This window comes from Mustela nigripes, chromosome 8 (genome assembly GCF_022355385.1).
Source record: "Mustela nigripes isolate SB6536 chromosome 8, MUSNIG.SB6536, whole genome shotgun sequence".
Lineage (NCBI taxonomy): Eukaryota > Metazoa > Chordata > Mammalia > Carnivora > Mustelidae > Mustela > Mustela nigripes.
Genome location: NC_081564.1, coordinates 83,626,653 through 83,652,815, shown reverse-complemented (window position 1 = coordinate 83,652,815; position 26,163 = coordinate 83,626,653). Strand labels below are relative to the sequence as shown.

The following is a 26,163-nucleotide window of genomic DNA, read 5'->3' as shown; positions in this document are numbered from 1 at the left end:
TTATTTTATTTCATTTTTTTAAGATTTTATTTATTTATTTGACAGAGACAGAGACAGTGAGAGAGGGAACACCAGCAGGGGAAGTGGGAGAGGGAGAAGCAGGCTTCCCACTGAGCAGGGATCCTCACATGGGGCTGGATCCCAGGACCCTGGGATCACGACCTGAGTGGAAGGCAGGCGCTTAACCACTGAGCCACCCAGGCACCCCAGAGAGAAGCTAATTTTAATATAGCCTTCTTTTGATATTTACTTTTCTCTTACTTGTAATTATCTCATTAAGATTAACATGCAAAATTAAAATCGTAAGATGAGTGGTTTTAAGCAAAATAATCTACAAAATGTTTGTTTCATATTTATGCATATATCCAAATACTTGTACACATGCATATAATATATATGCTTTTTTTTTTAAGATTTTATTTATTTCTTTGTCAGACAGAGATCACAAGTAGGCAGAGCAGCAAGCAGAGAGAGAGGGGGAAGCAGGCTCCCCACCGGGCAGAGAGCCCATTGCGGGGCTCGATCCCAGGACCCTGGGACCACGACCCGAGCTGAAGGCAGAGGCCCCAACTCACTGAGCCACCCAGGCGCCCCCCTTTTTGTATCTAGGTTATATATCTATGATATATAACTATCATAGTTATATATCTATGTATCTGAAAATATTAATTTCCTTTTCCAGGAAAGAAAAACTAGACATCAATATCCTACAGTTTCTGAGGATTGATACCTTGGAGAGAAAGATGAGAATTCTTTTTTTCTTTTTTTTGGAAAATTGATTCACATATTATATTTAAAGTACCTAAAAGCATATTCTCAAATAAAGTTAAACTGTTGAATTTTTAAATGGTTTGACAAGTGACTCACATAATATTTAAGCTAAATTTTGTTTTAACATAGCACACTGAAGTTATATTTGAAGAAGAGATATTATTCTCAAGTGTTATTAATTTTAGCTAAACAAAGGATCTTGCCAGAATTTAGCAGAGTCTAAAAGCAATGAAGATTATGTGTTGCCCAAGAATTCATGCAATTTATGCAGGTGAGCATGAAAGTGATATACTTTCTAAGCTACATCATGTGTAACACCCAGTTGTACAAAACAATATCGTAAAAGCATTTATTATTCTCCTCAAGGGCCATTCCCAAGTATTTTATTTACAAATATAAAAGAATATTAGAACAGATACTGTGGGTCCCATCTTTTTTGTTCTCTCACGCCAAAAATCAACAAAACAAATTAATGAATAGTTTAGAAAATGCAGCAGGCACTAGGGATTTTCTAACTTCGGTGCCTTAGGCAATCTGTCAGATGAGGTATTGTGAACACCGCGTTTGCTCTTCTGTAAAATTTACATTTGGAAATGCAGACAACCTCTTCAAGCAGACACTGTTACACTGGTTTCCAGAACAGTGCAAGACTCTTTGTTGCTGATCAGTAGTGTGATGCTATGCACTCCAGTCTATGCTCTGACCTTCAAGAGATGCCAGGAAAGCAAATACTCATGAGGAGGACAAAATTCTGCTTCTCACGCTGTCTTGGTTAGGACGTTCAAGTGTTACACTAAATTATAAAATGTTGTCATATCGTACCAGAAGTTGTTTTAAGAAGGTTAGCTCCAGAACTGCTCTTCTTTAATTCAAAATACATTTTAAAAAGTATTCTGAATCACAACAACTTAGGTGAAGATCTAATATATCTGAATCTCTTCCCCTCACTTTTCCCTTTCAGTATTCTGTGGACTTACTACCAGGGAAGGAACTCTGTGTTATCTTAGATGAATGAAAGAAATTCATTCATTAAAATGAATATCTTAAAATATTTTTTAATTAATTAATTTATTTTAAGCATAACATTATTCATTATTTTTTCAAAATAAACATGTCTGTATTAGTCTAAAACCTGTCAATGGGATATAAAAATAATCAACATTTATTAAAATTCTGAATTCCTAGAGCATTTCAATAATATGTATCAATATGTTTATTTCTATATCCTGATTATTCACATGGCTATAAAAGCACAAAATACAATCAAAGTTTAATAAAAGAGATAGTTACTTTAAATAAATATGAAATGAGCAGAATTTAATCTGAGGGAAGTTACTTTCAGAAGATTCAGGCTGTTCAGGTCTAAGTCAATAAATGCCATGGTCCGTAATGTAAAGGTCTTATTAAGTAATACAATTAAAACCCACATATAAACATACCTAAATAACGACTTTGCTAACTGGTGCTTTTTAATTTTCATTCCGAGGAGGAATCCCTAAGGAATTCCTGGTGATAAAGTCAGAAAGTTCAAAGATGGAACACATAACGTTTTTCTGTAGGACTTCGTAATTTAGTTGGGGTGAGAAGATCACAAACAACAGTGACAAACCCTATGAAACAATTAAAAACAGAGCTAAAGGAGCATAGACGAACAACATCTGTATTTCTACAACAAGTTTGTAGACAGGGCACCTGGATTTTAAAGCTGTCTGTCTACACAGAGACACCTCCCAAGACTTGCTCCCCTGTCCTACTTTACTCACGTGGGTTGTATCTATCAATGATCACCATGAGGGAAATTAAAATATAAATTATTAAATGTTTATTTGTGTGTTTAGAAATAATCCTAAACTCACTGCATGATAACACACATACTATTTTAGAGTAAAAAATTTCCCAAAAAGGTTAAGAATGGCACTGTTTTCACGTTCTTGCAAAACTCTTAATGTCTGGCCTCACAGAAGATAGTCTGAAACTCATACCTGCTTCTGAATTCAGTCTGATGCAATACATTGTTTTGATCAAGCATATACAGAAACAAGACCTCACTCAGACATGAGGTCGTAAAAGGGAAGAATAACTTAAGAGCATTTGAGCCAATTGTGGATATTTGTCTTTGATTCTATCTACCAAACTTGACCAACGCTTTCTTAAAGCTTACTGTCATGCAGAGTCACGTCATATGCTTTTACACTCTGTTGCATTAAAATCCACAAAACTATTTTCAGCCTTGGTCATTGGGAAAATATTGGTGTGCTGAGTTATGAAGATCTTACATTGCCATATTTCATTATTAATATAAAAATATTCATTAATAGCGACCTCGATTTCCACACAAAAATCAGTTAAGTTCTGAGAAGTTGACGTGCTCCAAAATGCACAGAGGGTTCCCCAATTTTCACTTGAAACCTTAAATTTTAGCATTGTTGATAAATATTGTCAGTTGTTTTCCTTAAAGATGGGTTCATTTTTGAGAAAATGTCTGACACCCAAATCCAAATGACCACAGTTTCTCAATGACAATCTTTAAAGCAGGTGTTCTTTGAAAAGAAATGAACTATTTTGCTGTAACTTCAACAATCCTGCCACTCCTCCTACTGGGGAAAACCACTGCACGTCAGTATATAGCAGAAGTGTTTTTTAGGAGTTCCTGCCATTTTTTCCCGACAGAATATTAAAAAGATGTACTTAAGCATCTAGATTTCATAAAAGTAATCACTTTACTCTCTCATCAAGCCATTCTTAAGTAAAATAAAAATAAAATTAGCATACATATTTGTATATTTATTTATATGGGGAAGTCCATGGTGTTAAGAATACAATGATTTACTTTTCTCACTTATTTATTTTTGCTTTTGTTGCCTGAGGTATTGGTGTCATTTTAAAACAAAACAAAGCAAAACAGAAAAACAAAACAAAAAAGTCTTTTCCCAGAATAATGTCAAGTAACTTTCCCCTGTGTTTTCTTCTAGGGATTTTATGGTTTTAGGTTTTACATTTAAATTTTTAATCCATTTTGAGTTGATTTTTGTATATGGTGTAAGAGTTCAGTTTCATCTCTTTGCATGTGTACATAAAAATATATTTGTTTTTCTGGGCTCTCTATTCTATTGGCCTATGTGTCTGTTTCTATGCCGTTTAATTACTACAGTTTAATTACTATATTTTCCAAAATAACTAGAAATGAACAAGTGTGATTTCTAAAGTTTTGTTCTTCTTTCTCAAAAATGCTTTGGCTATTCAGGATTTTTTTGATTCCATATAAATTTTAGAACTGTTTCTTTACCGCTTCTGTGAAAAATGTCATTGAAATTTTGATAGAGATTGTATTGAGTCTATATATCACTTTGGGTGGTATATGCATCGTAACAATACGAATTCTTCCAGTCTCTGAACACAAGATATTTCCATCTGGATATTCTTTGCTTTCTTTCATCAGGGATTTATAGTTTTCAATGACAGATCTTTCACGTCCTGGGTTAAAACTTATTTCTAAGTGTTTTATCTATCTATCTATTTATTTATTTATTTATAAATTCCATTTATTTATTTATTTATTTATTTATTTGCTGCTATTAGAAATGGGATTGTTTTCTTGATTTCCTTTTTGGAATGATCACTGTTTGTATAATGAAATGCAACTGATTTTTGTATGCTGATTTTGTACTCTCCAACTTTACTTAATTCATTGATTAGTTTTAAGATTTTTTTAATTAATTAATTATTTATTTTTTAAGAAGATTTTATTTATTTATATGGCAGACAGAAATCATAAGCAGGCAGAGAGGCAGGCAGAGAGAGAAGAGGAAGCAAGCTCCCCGCAGTCCAGAGAGCCTCATGTGGGGCTCAATCCCACATTAGGACTTTGGGATCATGACCTGGGCTGAAGGCAGAGACTTTAACCCACTGCGCCATCCAGGTGCCCCAGTTTTAAGATTTTTTTTTTTTAATAGAGTCTATAGGATTTTCTAGATATAAGATCATGTCATCAACAAACGGGAATAATTTTACTTCTTTCTTTCTGATTTTAATGCCTTTTTTAGTCTAACTGCTCTTTCTAGTACTTTGTAATATGTAGAATAGTAGAATAGAAGTGGTTAGAGGAGGCATCCCAGTTTTCAACTAGATCCTAGAGTAAGAGTTTTCAGTTTCTCCCCACTGATTATGATATTAGGTGTGAGCTTTTCATAAACATCTTTATTTTGTTAAAGAAATTTCCTTCTATACATATTTAGTTGAGAGTTTTTTTTTTAAATCATGACTGGATGTTAAACTTTGTCAGAGGCTTTTTCTGCATCTATTGAGATGACTGTGTATTTTTTATCTTTCATTCCTTAATGTGGTGTAGCACACTGATTGATTTACATATGTTAAACTAACTTTGCATCCCAGGAACAAATCCCACCTTGACATGGTATGTGGTCTTTTTGATGTGTTGCTGAATTTGGTTTGTTAGGTTAGGAAGGATTTTTGCATCTACATTCATCAGAGATATTAGCTTGTAGTTTTCTTTCCTTGTGGTGTCTGGCTTTGCGATCATAGTAATGTCGGACTTATAAAGTGTGTTTGGAAGTATTTTTTTTAATTATTTTTATTTTTATTATTTTTTTAATTTGAGTAGAGTTGACACACAATGGTACATTAGTTTTAGGTATCCAACGTGGTGATTCAGCAACTCTGTACACTGTGCTCTGCTCACCAGAACTGAAGCTCCCATTGGTCACCAGGCAACACCATTACAATACCATGGACTATATTCCCTATGCTGCACTTTTATTCCCGAGATTTTTATTCATTCCGTAACAGGAAGTAGGTATCCCCCTCTCCCTTTCAACCATTTTGCCCATCGCCTGACCCCGGTCACTTATGGCAACCATCAATTTGTTCTCTGTATTTATAAGTATGATTCTGCTTTTTGTTTGATTCTTTCTTTCTTTCTTTATTTTTTTTAAGATTCCACGAAATCATATGGTACTCATAAAAAAGCTTTTGCACAGCAAAGGAAATAATCAACAAAATGAAAAGGCAATCTACAGATGGAGAAAATACTTGCAAACAAATTAAGAGATTAATATCCAACATGTACAAGGGTGTAACTCAATAGCAAAAACAAACACCCAAATAACCCAATTAAAACATGAGTAAAGGATCAAGGTGAAAAGGCACGTACACTGAAATTACTTTGCGTTTTAAAGTAACTTTTTTTTTTTTTTTAAAGATTTTATTTATTTATTTATTGACAGACAGAGATCACAAGGAGGCAGAGAGGCAGGCAGAGAGAGAGGAGGAAGCAGGCTCCCCACTGAGCAGAGAGCCCGATGTGGGGCTCTATCCCAGGACCCTGAGATCATAACCCGAACCAAAGGCAGAGGTTTAACCCACTGAGCCACCCAGGCGCCCCTTAAGCTAACTTTTATCAATTTGCTATCATGACAATTGAGATTGGATATTTGCCTACTTAAATGCTCTAACTGTATTTTGAAAAGTGAAAGCAAGTTAACATTCAGACTTTTTAAAAGTAGAATCAAATGAATTTACAATAGATTGCACTCTCTTTTCTACTAATTTACTAATAATTCTATTAATCCTGGTATTTTACTAATCTGGCTGTTTTAATTAAGTCAAAGTTTTTATTTTTGAGAACAAGATGGTACATTTTAGAAACTGGTTTAACAGAATGTTTATTTTATTAACTTTATTATTTATTATTCATTTAACTTTATTCACTATCACTTCTATCACTTCATTAGAATGAAGAATACTTATTTTTCTAGTAAGAAAAGTAGATGGGTATTTTACTAAATTTTAAAATTATTCCAATTAATAAATCTCAATCTCTCCATGCTTAAGTCCTAAGCTTTCATAATAAGAATTTAAATATTGGTATTACCCTATACATTATATCCACTACACTGCATCATTTCCAAAGAAATTTTATAATTACTTCTTTCTAGTAGAATTTACATCAGTTTTTCCAGCATCTGCTTCTTTATATTTGTCTCCTGCCACTGAAAAATATGAATGTATAATACTAAGGAAATCAATATAATTCATTCCTTAAGCCCCCCATGTCTCCATGCTCTGATATTATGTGCTGTGATATAGTCCTCCAACATTTACTATTTGACTACTGTAGCATTTGTGTTATCAATACTTACAAACTTTGTTTTTATGTCTTTGAAAAATTTAAGGTCTCGTAAATATTCAATGACATAATGAAATGCATCATCTAGAAAAGAGTGATTATAGACAGAATTATAGTAGAACTAGAATTAACTATGATAGTCACCATTGGTTGTGTATACAGCATACAGTTCCAGCTCCTTCCTTCATATCTGAACGCTATTTTGTTCAGCTCTCTGCCCTTGCCTCACACAGCTCAAGTGCCCCAGTGGTTATCTCTCACCCCAAGTACCATGGTAGGACTTGTTATTCTTCGGCTGATGGTCTCCTTGTTCATGACCGGCTTAGGAAAAGGGATATGACTGAAATATGACTAATGAGATGTGCACAGAAGCTTTCTGGTGGTTTCTGATGAATGTTTTCTAATATAGCCTTGGGCTAAACCCATCCCTCTTCAACAGTGTGTTGTCCAGATGTCGTAATTCAGGAATGCTACAGCTATCATTCTACCAGTTAAAGAGGAGGGCAATCCTAGGGCAGCAGGGTAGAGATGGGGGTGGGGAAACAGGTCTTTAATTTTCATTCTTGAACAAGAGGTACTGAGTCAACCAGCCCTAAAGCCAGTTTCTTTTTCTAGCCATGCTGTCATCTGTCATAGTACTCCGCTGTAAGTCGTTTGATCTGGCTTTTCTGTTACTTGCAGCTCAAAACATCCTAACTAAGAAAGCAAACTTACTGCTGGGATTTCTTCATTTAACAATGGAAGCGACCATCCCTATCTGGGTGGCCATCTCACAGTAAGTTAAAGCAATGACCAGAATCAGGGCCATGCCTCCTGTTTCTCTGACTAGTGCTCTTCTCACCAATTTATGTTATTTATTAATGGCAAATAACTGCTAATCAAGAAGTTACTACAGGAAAGTGTCTTCAACTACAGTAGAGACTCAAACTGTAAGGATGACAAAGGAAATAATTGGAAAACTCACTACCTTATTACCCCTAAATTATTTTCAGGTGGCCTATTTTAAAAACATAAACATAAATTCTTTTCAGGTCTAAGAAATGCAGAAAACGAATACATAAGAAAATAAACCCTAAAACAGGAAATCTCTGTACTTCTTTGTGTCTTTCGTCCCTCCTTCCGTCTTGCACTTCCCCGCCTACACTCCCTCCCCTTCAACCTCCTCCCTCTCTCCCCAGTATACATTTAGCGCGTCTAATAATAGGTTTCACTGACTCTAAGAACAGAAAGGCATGAAACAGCTCAGTCAGCTATAATACCATTCTTATTTTGAGAGTTACAATTTTACTACACAGGCCTAACAGCAACTAGCTGGCTACGATAATGTTTCTTAGCAGATGTACAAAATTAAATCCCTTCATTATTGTATGGGGTTGAAAAATAGCTCCCCAAAGATATCTTGAAGTCTTAACTAACCCCCAGAATCTTCAAATGTGCCTTATTTGCGACAAGGTTCTCTGCAGATGTAATTGAATTAGGACGTTGGAGGAGATCCTCCTGGATTCAGAGCGGGCCCTAAATCCAATGACACATGTTCTTACAGGAGAAGAGCGGAGGGAAGGTTGAGACAAGGGCATGGTGGACATGGGAAGGTGGAGGCTAAGACGGAAATGATGATGCCACGACCCAGAAACACCCAGAGCCCCCAGAGGCTGGAAAAGGCAAGCCCGGCTGACACCTGAATTTCTGACTTCCAGCGTCCAGCTGTGAGAGAATAACTGTCATTTTCAGAATGGAGTCTGGGGTAGTTTGTTAGGCCAGCCGTACAAAACTAATAAAATTACACAGAATTATTTGAAGATAAATTGCTCCACTTGTTACAAAGTTAGTAGCCTTAACTGAAGATAAAAATGACCAAAAAATCAGAAAAATTTGTAGAGCCCCATTTCTTTAATAAGATACTAGTTTCCTAAAAAGCAAGGATACTTCACTGTTCATCATGACCTACCAAAAAGTATTAAATATGTGTTTCTTTTTTCTTTTTTAAATTTGTCATTAATCAAAAGTCCACACAGCTCCACGATATGCAATATATATATATAAACTAATTTTAGGGGCGTCTGGTTGGCTCAGTGGGTTAAGCCCCTGCCTGCGCCTTGGGTCATGATCCCAGTGTCCTGATATGGAGTCCTACATCGGGCTCCCTGCTCAGCGGGAAGCCTGCTTCCTCCTCTCTCTCTGCCTGCCTCTCTGCCTACTTATGATCTCCGTCTGTGGAATAAATAAATAAAATTTTTTAAAAAAACAACTAATTTTAAAAAGGACAAATTATAACCACAGGTGACAAAATTATCTGACAGTTCACCAGGGAGATGAATAGTTAATCACTCATAAACAAAGAGATGGAAGTTCTGCCGAATAAAATCAATGTAGTCAAGTTATTTTACGTTGTTTATATAGACCTACACACTCACACCTACTATCAATGACAAAACATATATATGCTTTTTTCCTAGCACATATGGATTATTTATAAAAATTGAACAGGTATCCGATGATAAAATAGTATTAGTAAACTCAAAAGGCCCAAGCTATATAAATTACAGTATACACCCATAATATAATATAACTACAATTTATAGTAAATGGATGATTAAATATTCTACATATATAAATAAGGAATAACACATTTCTAAGAACATCTGAGTTACAAAGGAAGTTATCAGTTCAATTACAAGATACACTTTAATGACAACAAAACAGTACATATTAAGATTTGAGGGAAAATGAGAAAGAAGTGCATAAAAACATGTCTTTAAAAATATTTTTCATGAATACAGAAGGTTGAAAAGAATGAACTCAGGCATTCAACTGAAAAAGTTAAAAAAACAGCATTTCAATAAATAAAGACATCATGAAGACAATGGCAGAAATCACTGAAATGAAGAAGAAAAAAAATGAGAAGTTTCATGAAAGCAAAAGGTCCGTTTGAAAGGATTAGTAAAAGGGACTTGTGGTGAGTTCGGTGAAAGCAAAAGAGAGAAGGTGGAGACGGATTAAGTACAAGATGAAAAGGGGAAAATTGAACAAACAAAAAATCTAAATATTAATAAGAAGCTTGAAAACAAATAAATACTAATTAGTTTGAAAACACTGATGAAAGGATATATATCTAGAAAAAAATAAAATGCCAAAATGGTGGCAGAAAAAACATTAGAAAACTTGAACAAAACAATATACTCATCTCCTAATAGCCCATTTCTAGACTCCTTCATAATTGAGCTTTACCAAACTTGTAAGGTATGATTAATTAATACTCTCTGCAAACTATTCCAAGAGAGAGAAAAAAAAAAAAGCAAACATCTGCTTTTGCTTTCTGAGTCTGGGCTAATATTGATCCTAAAATAAGATATTAAAAATCCAAAAAAGTCATTAATGAAAAACAAATCCCAACATGTAAATAAGGTTTATTTCAGGAGTAAAAGTATAGTTTACATCAGAAAGCGTCCAAATGTATTTCTCAAAATTGATAGATTACATGAGAAAAAAATTACATGGTTACCTCAGTAGGTAAAATATTACATAATTGATTAGATATAACATCTTTTATGAGAAAGTAACTTTTGCTATATCAAGAAAGGAAAGGAGTTTTCATTGTTTAAAAGGTTAAATACAAAAATATATTTTACTTCATATGTAAGCATTAGACATATTTCATTTATTAGCAGAAACATGCAGGTACCCTGTCTATCCCTGCCTTAATGTAAATAGGTCCTGGGGAGTAAGGAAAGGAAAAAAAGAAAGAAAGAAAGAAAACAAGGAAAGAAATAAGTGAAACTATCAATCTTTCCATGCAATCATTCCTGACATATAAACACTAACAGAGTCAACAGAAAAATACAGTATTAGAAGCAACAAAAGCATTCAACAATATTGTCAAATTATAGTAAACACACACACCCAACAGGATTTCTCTACTAATAGCACTAATTAGAAATTAAAGTAAAATAATAAACTATCAAGGGATTTTGTTGGAGAAAAAATGTAAATAAAAGAGTAGCTGAATAAAAAAAGAACATTACATGTTCTGAGACAATTTGCCAGGGTCACATCAGAGAATGAGAACTGAGTGTAGGGGGAGCGAATGTCTCACCAAATGTCCCGCGGTGTGACACCACGGTAATCTAGAACAGGAGCCAGGCTAGCGCTAGGACAAACAAGCAGCACAGAACAGAGAAATCAGAGGAAAATGCACGTCATGTATGCTGCCGTCATAACTGAAAAGATAGGAAGTTTAATAGATGGACTAGTGAAAGCTCACCCCCAACTATTTCTACAAATGGAATTCTTAATTCCATATCCAAATCTGGATACCGGATAGATGAAAGGCAAAAATATCGAAGGCAAAACCATAATCCGAACTGAATAAAATGGAGGATAACATATCTTTGTGATGGAAGGATTTCTTAAGGAAGGGACCAAATGAAGCCCAACTGATGAAAAAAATTGAAAACATCCAAATTTGCAAATCTTGGTTTCATGAAGGGCTCCATAAAGTTACAGACCGATAACAGAGGTGAGAAATTATTTACAATGTCTAATAGTAAAGTAATCTAATATTTAGAATAGACAAAGAAACATTACAAAACAGCCATAAAAATGCAGGAACTCTAGTAGGAAAGTGGACAAAAAATGGGACTGGGGGGTTCCTGGAAGAATAAACCCTGAAAGCAAACAGACAGAGGGAGAATTTTTCAATTAATTGGGAATAGGAAAATGCATGTTAAAACACAACTGCTTATCGCTTTACACACACGAGATTTGGAGAAGTCAGTAAATAATGGAAAGAATCAATAAGAATGTGAGAATGCAGAACCCTCACACACCCTGTGCATGTGAAGAATGGAGACGCATTCTGGAAAGTCATCTGGCAGTACCTATTTAAGTATTCATGTATCCTTAACACAACGATCTCATTCTTTTTATATATCCCAGAAAATTTCTCACATTGGGTCATAAAAACACAGTACAAAAATCTTAATTACTGTACTGTTTGAGATAATGAGAAGTTCTGGCAATCTAGTTTCTGTCACTAGGAAAATGGAAAAGTAAAATATAATGGATGCAAACTATAGGGTACCATGTAGCAGTCAGAAGCGACCGGCAAATGGACACATAGAAATGCAGATGGGTCTTAAAAGCCATAATGCAGCACGAATAAAAATAAGAAACACGGAAAGTTATAACACAACAGTACTTAAGGGAATTAACAATGCAGTACATGTTCAAGAAATCAACAGTACACATTTATAAGAATCCTACAGTCTCCCATCAGACTTATGATGATTGTCTATAGAGGAGGGGAATAAAGAGCGTTTAGGATAGGAAGAAGATAAGTGATCAAATATTACAGAAAGGGATGATGATCGCAGCCATCAAGTAATACAACGAACTCAATCTGCACCGGAGTCCAGCGGAGGGAGGGAGAGAAGGAAGAAGATACACACCCCCTACCCCACCCCCACCCCCCAAAAAGTCAACTGAATGATGTGTGAAATTCTAGTGAGTCAACCACTATTAACAATTACATGCCTATTACAATTTACCCCTGCTCTGAATTAGTCTGCAGCCTGGCTGTCTGTGGCTTGGTATATGATACCACTTAACATAACTAATGGGCCTAATTATGTCCCTCTAATAACGGACACAGAGTGGAAAAGAGTATTGGGATGATCATTAATATACATCATTCCAAAGAATATAAAAAAGCTGAAGGAGATCAGGGTTACTTTCCTAAGCTTGTGACCAATTCTAGGTGTGACCCATTAGCTAACTACCAATCATGTTTAGCTAAGGTTTCTCTATAGACTTAGAGCATCTAGACATGATATCCAACATTATTATTTTTTTAAGAAAATTTAAAAAATATATAGTTTCAAGTAATAGAAGAACCCAATTAATGGTGATTGAAATCTGGGGGATGGAAACTGTGGCCTCTGGGCCAAATGTGGTCTATCGCCTATTTGTATAAATAAAGTCTTATCAGAATAAAACCATAACCACTTGTTTACACATTGTCTCTGGCTATTTAAGGTACTATTAAGTGCAGAGTTGAAGAATTTCAACAGATACCTTAGGATCTGTAAAGCCTAATATTTTTACTATCTGGCCCTTCACAGATAAAAGTTTGCTGGACACTGATTTGAACAAAGAGGACCCATTTTTTTTCACATTAAGAACTCTGAAGTAGGCAGTTATTAGTGTTGGTTCAGTCGTTTGATGACATTAGAGGAAGCATCTCAAGCCCAAATATTTGTCCTGCTCTTCACATTTCTTTTATGCCCATCTCCTCCTGGGCGCAGAATGGCTATTGCATTTCCAACCATCATGTTTTCCATTTAGGGAAAAGGAATAAGGGATATTGCTGGCCATATCAGAACCCCCAAATCCTTTCTATCCCTTCCAGCAGGCTTAAATTTACATTTCATTAGCCAGAAATGTACTTGTCTAACTGCAGGAAGTGTAAAAAAGTGATCAAAGTGTAAACAAGTGATCTCTAGGGTGGAGATGGGAAAGGAAGAAGTGCATTACAGATGGGTGTCGGGTTTGCACTTCATTAAATGAAACCCCACGCGTGAAATGTCCAAGTCGCATCATGCTTCACTTCAAATACAACGTCTTTAATGGACAGACCTCCTACACACCATGAAGGAAAACGGCTGTCTCACTTTGCCAGCCTAAAAAAAATTCCTTCCCAAATTAAAAATAACCCAGAAATTAAAAACAAACAAACAAACAAACAAACAAACAAAAAACAACCCTGAAAATTGAAATGATACACCACTGAAGTTAGATCACAGCACAGCGGCTCTCAATGTACTTGACCTAGTCATAGGAACTTTTTAAAAGTAGGGTTTCTTGCTCCAGCTGGTCACAAAAGACAAGGCAGAGAGTCAAAGCTGGAAAAAGTGTGTGATGCCCGTGCTGTACTGGAGAGGGAAAGAGCCGAGCATGTCAAGGACTTCAGGTAGCTTCCCGTGCTGAGAACAGCCCCTTCTTGGAGCCAGCAAGTCTCGCACCTCTGGGGAACTAAAATCACCAACCGCATCAGGAACTTTGAAGCAGACTTTTTTTTCTTTAGAGCCATGAGATAACTCAGTGCAACTAACTTCAGGGCCCTTGAAATCCCCAGCAGAGAAACCAGCCATACGGCAGTGAGCTCAGAAGCATGCGTTTTTCGAACTCCTGAAATGGTAGTAATTTGTTGCACAACAACAGAAAATGAAAACTGTCCCTTAATTATTGTTAGTGATGGAACTTCAACCTTCGGTAATAATGATGGGTCTAACCACATTGGTTTATTTGCAAAATGGAACAGGAATAAAAGAAAAGCTGACTTTTTGGACCACTTTCAGAGTTGGCTGTACAGCTCGAAGACCAGGAGAATATCATGGTAGCTCCAAGCTTACATCAAGACAGTCCTCTCATGAAAGGATAGAAAGGATTAGTGGAAAATTCCAGGCTACTGCAAATCAGGCTAAAATTTAATTTTCTAGTACACTGCATCTGTAATACGATTAACTTGATTAAAAGATGAGAGAAAAGGAGAAGTAGGAGAAAATAGTTGTATTTTTAAGCAAACATGATCTCTCTCTTTCTTTGTCTCAAAACAAAAACAGAACAAAACAAAACAAAACAAACAAACAAAATTATATTTCCCTAATTCCACCATTTCTGCCAGAGGTCACGTTATGTGTGACAATGACAGCTGAGTAAAACAAATGCACCAGTTATCATCAAAACTGATGATTCCACTGAATCTCAAAACCCATGGTTCCCTAAATTAAGAAATTGTTCTCTAATCAAAATCAATTTAGTGGCTGCTACTGATTTTTAATCTTGGATTGTTGATGGCATATTCAAATTCTATCTCCGTTTTTGTGTAGAAGTATTAGCCATATAAAGGCTTTAATATTTTAAAATATTATATAAATTAAGTAAATATAAAACAGCATTGCTATTTTATAAAATAAAAGTTTCTAGATAGATATTTATGGTGAGGTAAAAGTATTAAGAGAATGAATTCTCATGGAAATATTTTTCAAATCGTAATTCATAAATGAATATGCATTCATTATTTGTGGAATAATGTAATGTTCCATTAATGACAGAAAAACAATTTATTCTCAGGAACATTATGCAATAAGCATGTCTCCTGTTGCATCGGTCAGATACTGCACAATTAGCCAGACGCTGGGGAAAAGAGATTTTTAAAACCCCAAATGCACTGACGGTATTCTGAAATAGTAAAGAGCGTTGGATCTAAATCCATTAAATAAACATAAAAATGCTTCACAAATGATGGAAATAGTCATAATGGGGTTGTGCTATTGAAGAGTCCTTCTCAAATTACTATCTGATTGACCACATAAAATGACGTGCTTGAAATTACAAGTTACTTTATCATGCAAATTGGTCTCAAAATTGTTCTAAAGTTGGTATGAGTTATTTCCCCGGTTTCATAGATGCAAAATCTGAGGCAGAAATGACTTGTACAACCATAGTTGTTTTACGGGCCGCGTAGTAGCTCACGTGAGATTTTATCACCTCACTTTGTGAGCTATGCTATTACTTGCATTTTACAGATAGCAGAGTGAGAGAAAGATATTGTTTAACTCATATTACCATTTTTTCTGATGTAGTACCATTATGGATGATTGCTTCTCACACAATTGGATAGTTTCAAAAAGTCAGATAAAGACAATAATTTTTCTAACATAAATTATACTTCTATATACTCTAAGTCAAGCCCAGATTGGCCTTACGGATGTTTTCTAAGACCGGGATGCCTATTTCTTACTGAACAGATATCTGTTACGGAGCAATAGGTTATCAACAAAAATTCTGATTGCCGAGTGATCTGTTTTCTGTGGCATCCTGAAACTGCACGGAGTGATTCTTATTGGAAATATCGTAGATGTTGTAAAATTGTAATGGACCTTGATTCAAATATGACAAAGATGAAGTCTAACTCGGAAGTTCCCAACTGTCTTGCAATCACAACTTCGCGGACGCCCTCCAGCTGTGGGTCTTGTCGCCTGATCTCTCTCGCCCGTCTCCGGCTTTAGAACTGCCCGTTCTCACATCCCACGCATCTCTGCCAGAGACACCACAAAGGGGCGTGTTGGGAGCATTTTACCCCTTCTTTTCATTCTACACAAAAACCAACTTTTCATATTCCATTTCTTGGACTCTTTTCTGAGTCATTAGCATGTGATCAGATACTATGAATAAAGCAATAAATAAATGATTGTGGGTTGACGTGTGACTGTCCCAAGAACCAATGTGTGTGTTAACAGGAGCCTATGCTAAAAATTAAAAACAAAACAAAACAAAAAAAACCCTGAGGCCTCTTCAAGATAAGAGATTATTACAGATAGATGAATCAATGAATGAATGAAGAATGAATGAACAAAAAAATGAATGATACCCTAATGTGAACGATTATCACTCTGGGACCTTCCAGCAGACACTTGAAGAGACACCAAACCTTTGAACACTCTTCGCATCACACCAAGTGTGTGCTCATCCAAGTAGAGAGCCACTGGAATGAAAATGAAAGTGTTCAACATTACACACTGTTCATGTGGGCTGTTTATACACAAATCAATGGTTTTGCTCCTAACTTTATGGATATGCTCTACTTCCAGGTGGCTGTTTTCCATAAGGATGTCTTCATCTTTTCCCCAAGTTTCTCAGATGTTTGCTTTACATAAAGATAAATACCGACAACTCCAAAAATGAGTAAAATGGATAGAACAAAATGATGTTTTCAATGTCAGGTTGCAGGGGATTTAGAAATAAGATTGGTCCCAATACAGACATTGCTTTTCTCGCTCATGTAGTCTTCATCCTAGGAAATTCACACCGTTCTATCTTCATTCAGCCTTCTCAGGGATTTTATTTATACTTTCCTCCCTACAGACAGCACTCATATTTATTTTATTAAAATTTCTATGAACTGTTTCTTTTTCATCTGCTTAGAAAATTAAGGAAAATTTATTAGCTGATTCTATGTAAATTGCTCTGGTTCAGTTTTCATTGAGGATAAATTTGTTTTGAATATCTGTTATGACAATTATATACAGCTACATTTTCAACCCTAATGCATTTTTAATAACTTCCTTCAGCAGCTAGTGATTTGAATTTCAAATTTCTTTCTACCAAGAGGTAAAAAAAAAAAAAAAAAAAGTATATACCATTTTATAGCCGTTTCATATAAAAATTGATTTATGCAGCAAGATCTCTCTCACAGTAAACATATCAAATGTCTAAATGGGACCATTAATACTCATAAGCCTTACAATATGTATGTTCCAGATAGAGCACAGCACAAAGTTAAAGCTGGCAAAGAAATAATTATGTCCTTAGCTATTGTTCATAAGCCTCTCACTAAGGCTGGACACATTTCACTCACTTGATGGATTATTTTGATTTATTGCTATTGAGCGCTACAGCAAATTTTAAGGTGTATCAAGACAACTGAATAATCACAAGTTAAAATACTTAATAATTAATAAATAGAACAATTGGGGAAATCCAGACTAGACTATTTTAAGCTATCTTGAAAATGAAGATGATTTTTTTTTTTTCCAATTCTGGGGTGCCAAGATTTGAACTGAGCATGAACTGCTGAAAGGAAAAGAGAGATTTTAAATAGGTCAGCCTTTTCATAAAGAGATCTCCCCTTACTCACCTGTCAGAGGGAGCTGAGAAACTTACAGCTTTCCTCAAAAAAAGGATTCATGGAAGAAGTCATGGGAAGTAATGGTTCACACTTTGATTTTGTAGAAACAAAAGTCTACGCCAGGATAAAAATATCATGAACATTTGTGACTGCTATTTTGCCTCGATGGCTGGTTTTTAGGGTTGGGACAAATGAACGCCATCTGACCTCTGGGGTGGCATGTTTATAGGGACGGGCAGCCTCAGGGACGAGGACGTCGCACAGCCTCAAATGTTCTGTCTTCTCTTCTCTTCTCTTCTCTTCCCTTTTCAAATGTCAGTATTCTTCATACTTTTCTCTTTTGGTAACATAAACAATTCTCTCTCTAGAACTGTTAAAACTTTCAGTTGGGAAGTTCTGGTTAAACAGTCTCAATAATTACTATAAATTTTACTGTTTGGTATTTTAGCATTTATTCCACTTGCATTTCCTTTTAAGTGCCATTTTTAATAATTTTCCATCATTTTTGGATTGACTCATTTTGAGTCAAATGTCAGCATTTTTTATTTGATTTATAACTCTTGATAAACTTAGAATTGAAATTAGTTTATCAAAAACTCCCCGAATGTCACTGTAAGGCTGGTACCAAATCCCACGACTTTTAGAGGAAAGCGTTTTATTTTGCACTGATCAAGCTCTCAGAGAGGCATTAATATACACCACCTTCACATCCCCATTCAGCAGATCTCCTGTGCACCTGCTGTAAGTCTGGCTGCAGTTCTAACTGTTGAATGAAACCATCTCTCTGCATACCGTAAAGAAACCTAACGTCACGTGCCAAGAACACCTTCTTCTTTCCCACGGAGAACTGCCCCTCCACAGCGGGTCCCCGTCTCTAAGGGCAGGACCACCCCTCCACCGCCCGGGGTTGGAAGACACAGCGGCTCCTCCTCCTTCCTCTTCATTTCTTCTATATCCGGTCAGTGACGGCTTGTGATTTTTTTACTCAAAACTTGCTTTCCTCGTCTCCCTTGCTTCATGAACCACACCACCCTCTTCTCTGCTGCTCAGACCCAAACGCAGGAGCCTCCGTGAGTCCCCCCTACCTTGCACTAACAGCCCACACCTAATCCCAAAGTACATCCTGTCGGCGCTCACCGACCATGTCCGGAAGGCATCCTTCTCCCTCCAACACTAACATGGTCACCCCAGTCACCATCACACCTAGCCTGGACTCCAAACGGCTGATGTTTACTGCCATTTACTAGATGTCAAGTAAGTTCTTATGTACTTAGCTATACAGTTTAATTCATTAATAAGAGCTTGTTATATTTAATCTCATTATACTCCTATAGTACTATTTCATCCCCTACAATAATCATTTTTGCGTCATAATCTGTTATATTATTATGATCTTAATCTGTCAGATGAGGCAAATTAAGTACATGGAAATTCAACAGCCTATGCAAGTACACATGGCTCTTAAAGACGGATGCTCGATGCCAGAGCCTACAATCCTACCCACTGTGCAACGTTGAGATGTTTTTTACTCCAGCTCTACGACTGAGACATAACTGGCATATAACATTATGTAAGTTTAAGGTGTACAAAGTGATCTTTTGATACATGTGTACATTGTGAAATGATTAGTAAAACAAGGTTGGTTAACATCTGCATCACCACCGGTTAGAGGGTAAGATGAGTAAGTTCTGGAAATCTAACATATGGGATGGTAACTGTGGTTCATGGTACTGTGATTTACGTGAAAGTTGATAAGAGAGTCCATCTCAGATGTTCTCACCGCATCTGCACTAAAGTGACTAAGATTCTTGGTCTTCCTCAACACTCTATTTGTCAGGATGATCTTTTTCCTTCTTGAGGATTGTGCCTGAGTCATGAGTGCCTGGCCAGCCTCCAGCCCGCATCCGCCCCTGACCAGCGGGCAGGGGTTCTGCCTAGGAATCCAGAGTAAACCGTGTGCTCAGTCGTTCCAAAATTTTACCCAAAAACTAAAGTCACAGACTCATATTTCACCACTTTGCAGTTTTTCATCAAATCAGGTTTAAAAATATTGCCATGATCATAACCATAATACAAAACACCAGTAAACCTTTAGAACTTCCTGTACTTTTTCATATAATTACAATAGGCGCCACTGAGCTGCTTGGTCTTTAACAGTCTATCTCAAACAGTTGTCAGAAGAGACTGGTACTATAACACGCGGTCATGAGAAAATCAAACTTCCATGAGCCAGTAAGTGGTTAGATAGGAACTTGAACTTGGGATTCCTTCTCACGGAGGTTCCTGCGTTTGGGTCTGAGCAGATAGGAACTTGAACTTGGATTCTCTATATTAATATAGAGAATACCTCATAAAGAGTTAAAGAAATTCAAATGCTAAGCCTTCAGATAGAGCTCCGAATATAATAGAAATGATTGCTAGATATTTGTGTAATAGAATTAGTTAGGAAATATGGTAGGAAAATCTACTTTCTAAAATAAACTTTATTTTGGAGAGCACTCTTCGGTCCACAGCCCTACTGAGCAGAAGGTCCAGAGCTTTCCCTCCACCGTCAGCCTCCACACATGCACAGCTTCCCCCATCACCCACAGCCCACAGCAGAGCGGGACATTTGCTACAGATGATGAACCCACTTTGACACAGCAGAATCACCCAAAGTCCGTATTTTACAGTAAGGTTCACTCTCAGTGTCATACATTCTACGAGTCTGGACACATGTCTGATGACATACATCCACCATGATGGTGTCGTAGCAGATAGTTTCACTGACCTCAAAATCCTCTGTGCTGTATCTGTTATCACTCCCACCCCCCAGCCCCAGGCTAGCACTCTGTTTTGTTTTGTTTTTTTAAGATTTTATTTATTTATTAGAGAGAGAGCTCACAAGTAGGCAGAGTGGCAGGCAGAAAGACAGGAGGAAGCAGGCTACCTGCTGAGCAGAGAGCCCGATGAGGGGCTTGATCCCAGGACCCTGAGATCATGACCTGAGCCAAAGGCAGAGGCTTAACCCACTGAGCCACCCAGGCGCCCCAGGAAGCACTCTGTTTTTAATAAAAGGAGGAATACACATAAAATACATATCCCATAAAATAAACCCCACAAAATCATTATGTTATTCACGGTAACTTACTCTGTATTACCAACCGTGAGGAACTAGATTCTTTACTGAGCTTACTGAGGCATGGCCAACCAACCATCCTACCGGTTCACGATTCTGAGTTCTGACCATGAATTCTCCACGTGATTATAAAATACTTAACTGTATTTTGGTATTATTACCAAAGACAACTTTAGGCAGCATTTTTAACATCATTATGGGGTATTTCCTACATACTTTCCATCCTTAGTAAACTGATTCATGAGAATGAATCAAAATTCATAGATGGTATGGCTACCTCCTACACGTCAGCCTATCTGATGATCCTTTCTTGTTAAAGCTATAAACAGCAACTACTGTGCACATTAGCAGAGTCATTAGCACAGCTAACACCAGCCTCCAAAGTTTTATCTCCTAAATATTGCCCACAGTTTAAATCAAAGTAACAAATGCACAATTAACCTGAACAGAGGGAAAACGTCTACTCAGCACGTTGGGAAATGATGTGGTTGAATTATGAGTCATCTCATTTCGCAAAGTAGCAATAAAAATGAGTCTTTCATTTTGCGGAGGTACCACTGGCATTTACAGCAGATGATTAAAATAAAGGAGAAAAATAACTTTTGCATTTCATCAAAACAGGGACATTTTATACTGGTCATGCAGTTTTGCCCCTGCGGATTTCATCAATCAAAAGAAATGTCTCCACGAGTTGTTGCCAAGGGTCTGCTTATTCCCTAGTGATTCCGAACACTGGGGCTTACCTTATGGAAGTTTCTGAAATACGCTGCCTTTTCATCCGGAAATTTTTCTAGCCTTCTGGGTCCTTTACTAGAAGCCTTCTTGAAAACCAACCAGCATCGTCTGAAAATCTGAAAGCAAAGGAAGGATCTGATTATCTATCATTTTGCATGAGTTTTGTAATGCCAGGAATCTATTTATCCAACTAATCCACTGGAAAGAAATTTTTTAAAAATGTATTTAGAGAGAGAACAGTTTTTGAGCCCTAACCAGGTTATTCATTAAAATTATAGCAAACTTTTAAGAATATAATATTTAATATAAAAGTGACTTTTTTTGGTACAAAGATTTTATCTTATGAGGTTTTCAATGTGCTGGCTTCAATGGTCTTTAATCTAATTAAATCATCTGGTATCAATACCATATAAAATTTTTATCTCAGCATGCCAGGGACAGGGCAATCCTCTGTTTTCCATGATAATGCAGTCACAACTTGTAAGATTAAGCACTTTCATAATGCTCAATTTTCTGTCTTTCAAAAATCACCACATCTAAAAATTAACTTACCTTGTAGGATTAATTTACTTTAAAAGACCCAAAGCTCATATGTTAATTTTGAAAGCAGGAATATAGGTGCTTTTATAATAGAAACATCTGCCTTGCCCTTTTATACTTTACAGTAACTAGCATTTGTTGAATGCTTATTTCTATGGACTACATCTAAACATTTATATGCACATTTGATCTTCATACCTACAACATGGGGTAGTTCATCTCCATTTTAGGATAAAAACAGTGTGACAGTATCAGGATTTGCACACACCTCTGTCTGAGCACATATCTCTTCAGTAAAAAAGCAGGACCACCAATTATACACGTACACACACACACACACACACACCATCATTCCTGGACTCTGCCCCTGTTTCAAAGGACCAATTAATATGGGACTTGCAACTTGGCCCCTCTGTCAACCTCCCTCCCCAGGTACATTTAAGGCAAAGTCATAAAATGAGTCTCATCTCAGTCACTGGAGAGGTCTAGAAATGCAAATTGGCCACAATTTAAGATTTTTAACATGCAGCACAGTTTTGCCAGAGTCGACCTTCTCTAACGCCATGAATAAATGCTCTGAGGGAAGACAAAACTGCAAAGTTGCTCTACTGTGTCTCTTCCTTCCCTCTCTTCTTCGTTCTCCCCTCCTCGCCTTTCCTCTGGTTTTCTTTCCTTCTCTCTTCCGTCTGTCCGTCCGTCCGTCCTTGTCCGTCCGTCCGTCCTTCCTGCCCGTTCTTCCTTCTTCCCTCCCTTCCCCCCTTCCTCTGCTTCTCTCCCTCCCCCTTCTCTTCTAACACCAGCCAGATAATAGAATTTCTTACAGAAATTATAATTTTGATAATATCATTTCTAAGATAGGATTTCCTTGTTCATTACTCACTAGAAGACAGTGTTTCCCATGCGAAAGGGAACTCTTGGCGTAGGTCCGTAGGCGGCCTTTCACAGAAGCACGGCGAGCGGAGCGCCAACGCCCACACCTTCACTTTGCCCCTGCTCCTTTCTTAGCTTCTGTCCTACTACCTTCGAAAAGCCTCTAAAGGATGGCCTTGAGCTCTGCGTCGGGTCTGTGCGTCTCTCCTTCTCTCCCTGGATAGAGATGCACCTCCTCCGTGATGGGATTCCTAACCACACACCTGCAAATAGGGTGTTAAATCCCGCCCCCCCGCCCAGGTCTGCTGCTGTCCCTTCCTCCACACGTGTGTTTAGCTCATTCTGTTACTTTTTGGACCCTGACTGGTCTCCACCCCCACAGTAAAATACTATTTAAAAAACATGTGAATACTGATTATAATATAATACCAGCGTAGGCCTTGCTTGGCTTTGATTCTACGTGGGTTGATTTAGCATTATAGATTCTGCTTTTAAACTTTAAAAAGGTATTTATATTTTAAGTAAATTTAAGGTAATAAATGTAGAAAAGGAAAACATGTAAGAAAAGGCAATTTGTACAATGGAAAATGAATAAAGCTTTATGTTAGTTTGCAAATCTGGGAGTTCTCTGGGTGAGGTCTGAAACTGGCCCCTTTACACAAAGGGCAAGGAGAAACCCAAGACTGAGACGGGCCACCCCAGGCTGGGGAGTGGCAAGTTTAACGAGCAAGGGAACTCCCATACAAGACTGGTCTTGGGCGGCCACAAGACAAGCACAGCTCAGCAGCCCTCGCTCTGCCCCTCCTGTCAAATCTTAAAAGCCCATAGAGAAGCCTTCACAGGGTTCAGTCACTTTCAGTGCAGATGATCTCAACAACACATTGCTTTCCCAAGACCGTGGGCTTGATAGGGCTCTGCCTACAGGCAGGGTGGGCGGAAGGTACCCTCCAAGGATGGGGACGGGTGAGGTCCAGCTCTCAGGTCAGCTGGTGACAATAAAGTCCTCGCAATGACCTCGCCCAGCATTTTGGAATCCAACAGACGGGTTTACATCATGGTTTTGCCGTTTACTAGCTGTGCAACCCGAGACAAACTACTTAATGTCTCATAGAGAAGGGTGCCTCACCGGACAGAAGGAAGAGTCAACAGGATGGGCCCGCACCCTCGTGCACGGCAGGCTCTCCACGTGGGCGGCTCCTTTCTCGGGCTCCTTGGCCTTACAAAGCAGGGGCAGTTTGCCACACATGACAAAGTCATATGCAAGGACACTTTTTTGCTAAGGACGTACAATTCTAACAAAATTCAGATCCAGAATATTCAGACCCAAATATTCTGCGGTCAGAACAATTAGAACACCATATAAGAATTTTTAAAAATAAAAATAAATACATTGATGATCTTTGAAACTCGGACTGTGGAACCAGGACTTGGAATTGCAGCTCCACACCTTGTGAGAGCCGTGTGGCTTCGGGCAAGTCACCGAGCCTCTGAGCATGTATACTTTTCTTAGCTGGTGGAAAATAATGCCTCTATCATAGGGTTGTTGTGACAGTGAATAGAAATAAATGGACACAGCTCATGGCTTTGTAAGGCTATAGAGAAGTGATGCACTAACAGACGGTAGTACAGTGCAAAACAGATAACGTGCTCTTAGAGGCAGACTTTGTTCAGCACACCCATAGCCATTGTGGATATTTACATATATTGTAAAAATCATTGCTTCTACCAACATATTTTAAAGGTTTCAAATAATTCCAATAATTATGGGGACTATGTTATACACACTATTTACAGACAAACTGTCTAAATACTCTTCAATGAAAACGAGGTCCTGTTAATTTCACAATGGTTTGGATATGGCTGTTCGCATTGATTAATATGCAGCTGAAAACCAGAAAAAGGTGCACGAGTTTACTCTCTTTCTAAAATTATTCCTTTTACAATACAGTGTGAATTAATTTTTGCCCAGGATGAATCATTTCACGCAGTCATTAGTGTAAATCCTATGCAATAGAACTGAGGGTATTCTATTGCAATGCCCAAGAATACAGAATACAGTGTTTTAGCTAGCATATCTTGATTTTCAGTGCACATTCTGCTATATTTCAAATGCTTTGTCTTCAAGAAGTTATTTTAACTTCTCTAAAACCCAACTTCTTCTTCTATAAATTCAGATCAATATACCTCATGAAGTTGCTATTTGAGGATTTAATAAGATAGCTCACAGAAAGTATCTACAATATGTGTTTAAAGCTCAGTCCTCATACTATTATCTGAAACTCTTGGGTTCTGAACCACTGCTATGGATTAAACTAACCTCCCTCCCTAACTAAGCATCCCTCCTCACCTCTCATGTTAGATTCTTTACCCCCAATGCGATGGAATTTGGAGATGGGGCCTTCTGGAATGTAATTAGGTTTAGATAAGGCCATGAGGGTGAGCCCCTCAGGACGGGGTAAGTGATCTTGTAAGAAGAAACCCCACAGAGCTTGTTCTGTCTCTCTCTGTGCTCCCACACACACAGTGAGCTAGTGGCCATCCGCGAGTTGGAAAGAGGGTTCGCTTAAGAACCTGACCATGCTGGCACCTTGATTTTGGACTTCTAGCCTCCAGACAAATGTCTGTTGTTTGAGCCACTTAGTCTGTGGTATTTTGTGATGGCAGCCCAAGCTGACCAAGACAGACCCTTTCGGATTTTGTTATTATTAGCCAAAATGGTGGTGATTGGTAATGGATGTAGTTGCAGTGGTAGCAATATTTTAGAAGTGAAAACAAGTTACATGAACCAGACTAGAGTATCATTTGCAAAGTGGGATGTATATAGATTTTCAATATTTATCTCTTTTTTGTTATTGGATTTAGAATCCTAGCTGAAGTAGGAAGACTCTCTTTGAATGGAATTGAGACCAGATCCCTGGTAATATGGTTTCTGTTTGTTCCTACAGAAGAATGCTTTCTCCTACGTGCTTTGCACTTTATTGCCCATTGCTCAGGAACCATGATGATGTCAAACGAAGTCTTATGATATTCATGGAATTACAGAAACACACTCACTGACTGTAATGCCCATCTTGTGTGACTACAGTTATTTTCTATTAAAATTTCAAAATGAGTTAAATATAAGTTGGAAAGCATAAGTGTTTCCACTTTGGCACTCAGTGTTATGATGGAATACATCTGATAACGGGTAATAAAGAAAAAAGAGTGGGTATTTTCATTAATATATTATCTATTTGCTATTACATTAAGAGAGGCAACCACATAAAGATAAAAATTATTGTTGAAGACTTGATTTAA

The 26,163-nt window shown here is 37.2% G+C and overlaps 1 protein-coding gene across 1 annotated transcript in view; it reads right to left on the bottom strand.

The window, feature by feature from the left end:
- DOK6 (docking protein 6) overlaps window positions 1-26,163 on the bottom strand; it is a 380,026-nt gene that overhangs the window by 248,193 nt on the left and 105,670 nt on the right. Inside the window, exon 2 of the mRNA XM_059409807.1 lies at window positions 21,465-21,572. Within this exon, the coding sequence (XP_059265790.1) occupies window positions 21,465-21,572 (108 nt within the window). The remainder of the gene's footprint in view (window positions 1-21,464; window positions 21,573-26,163) is intronic.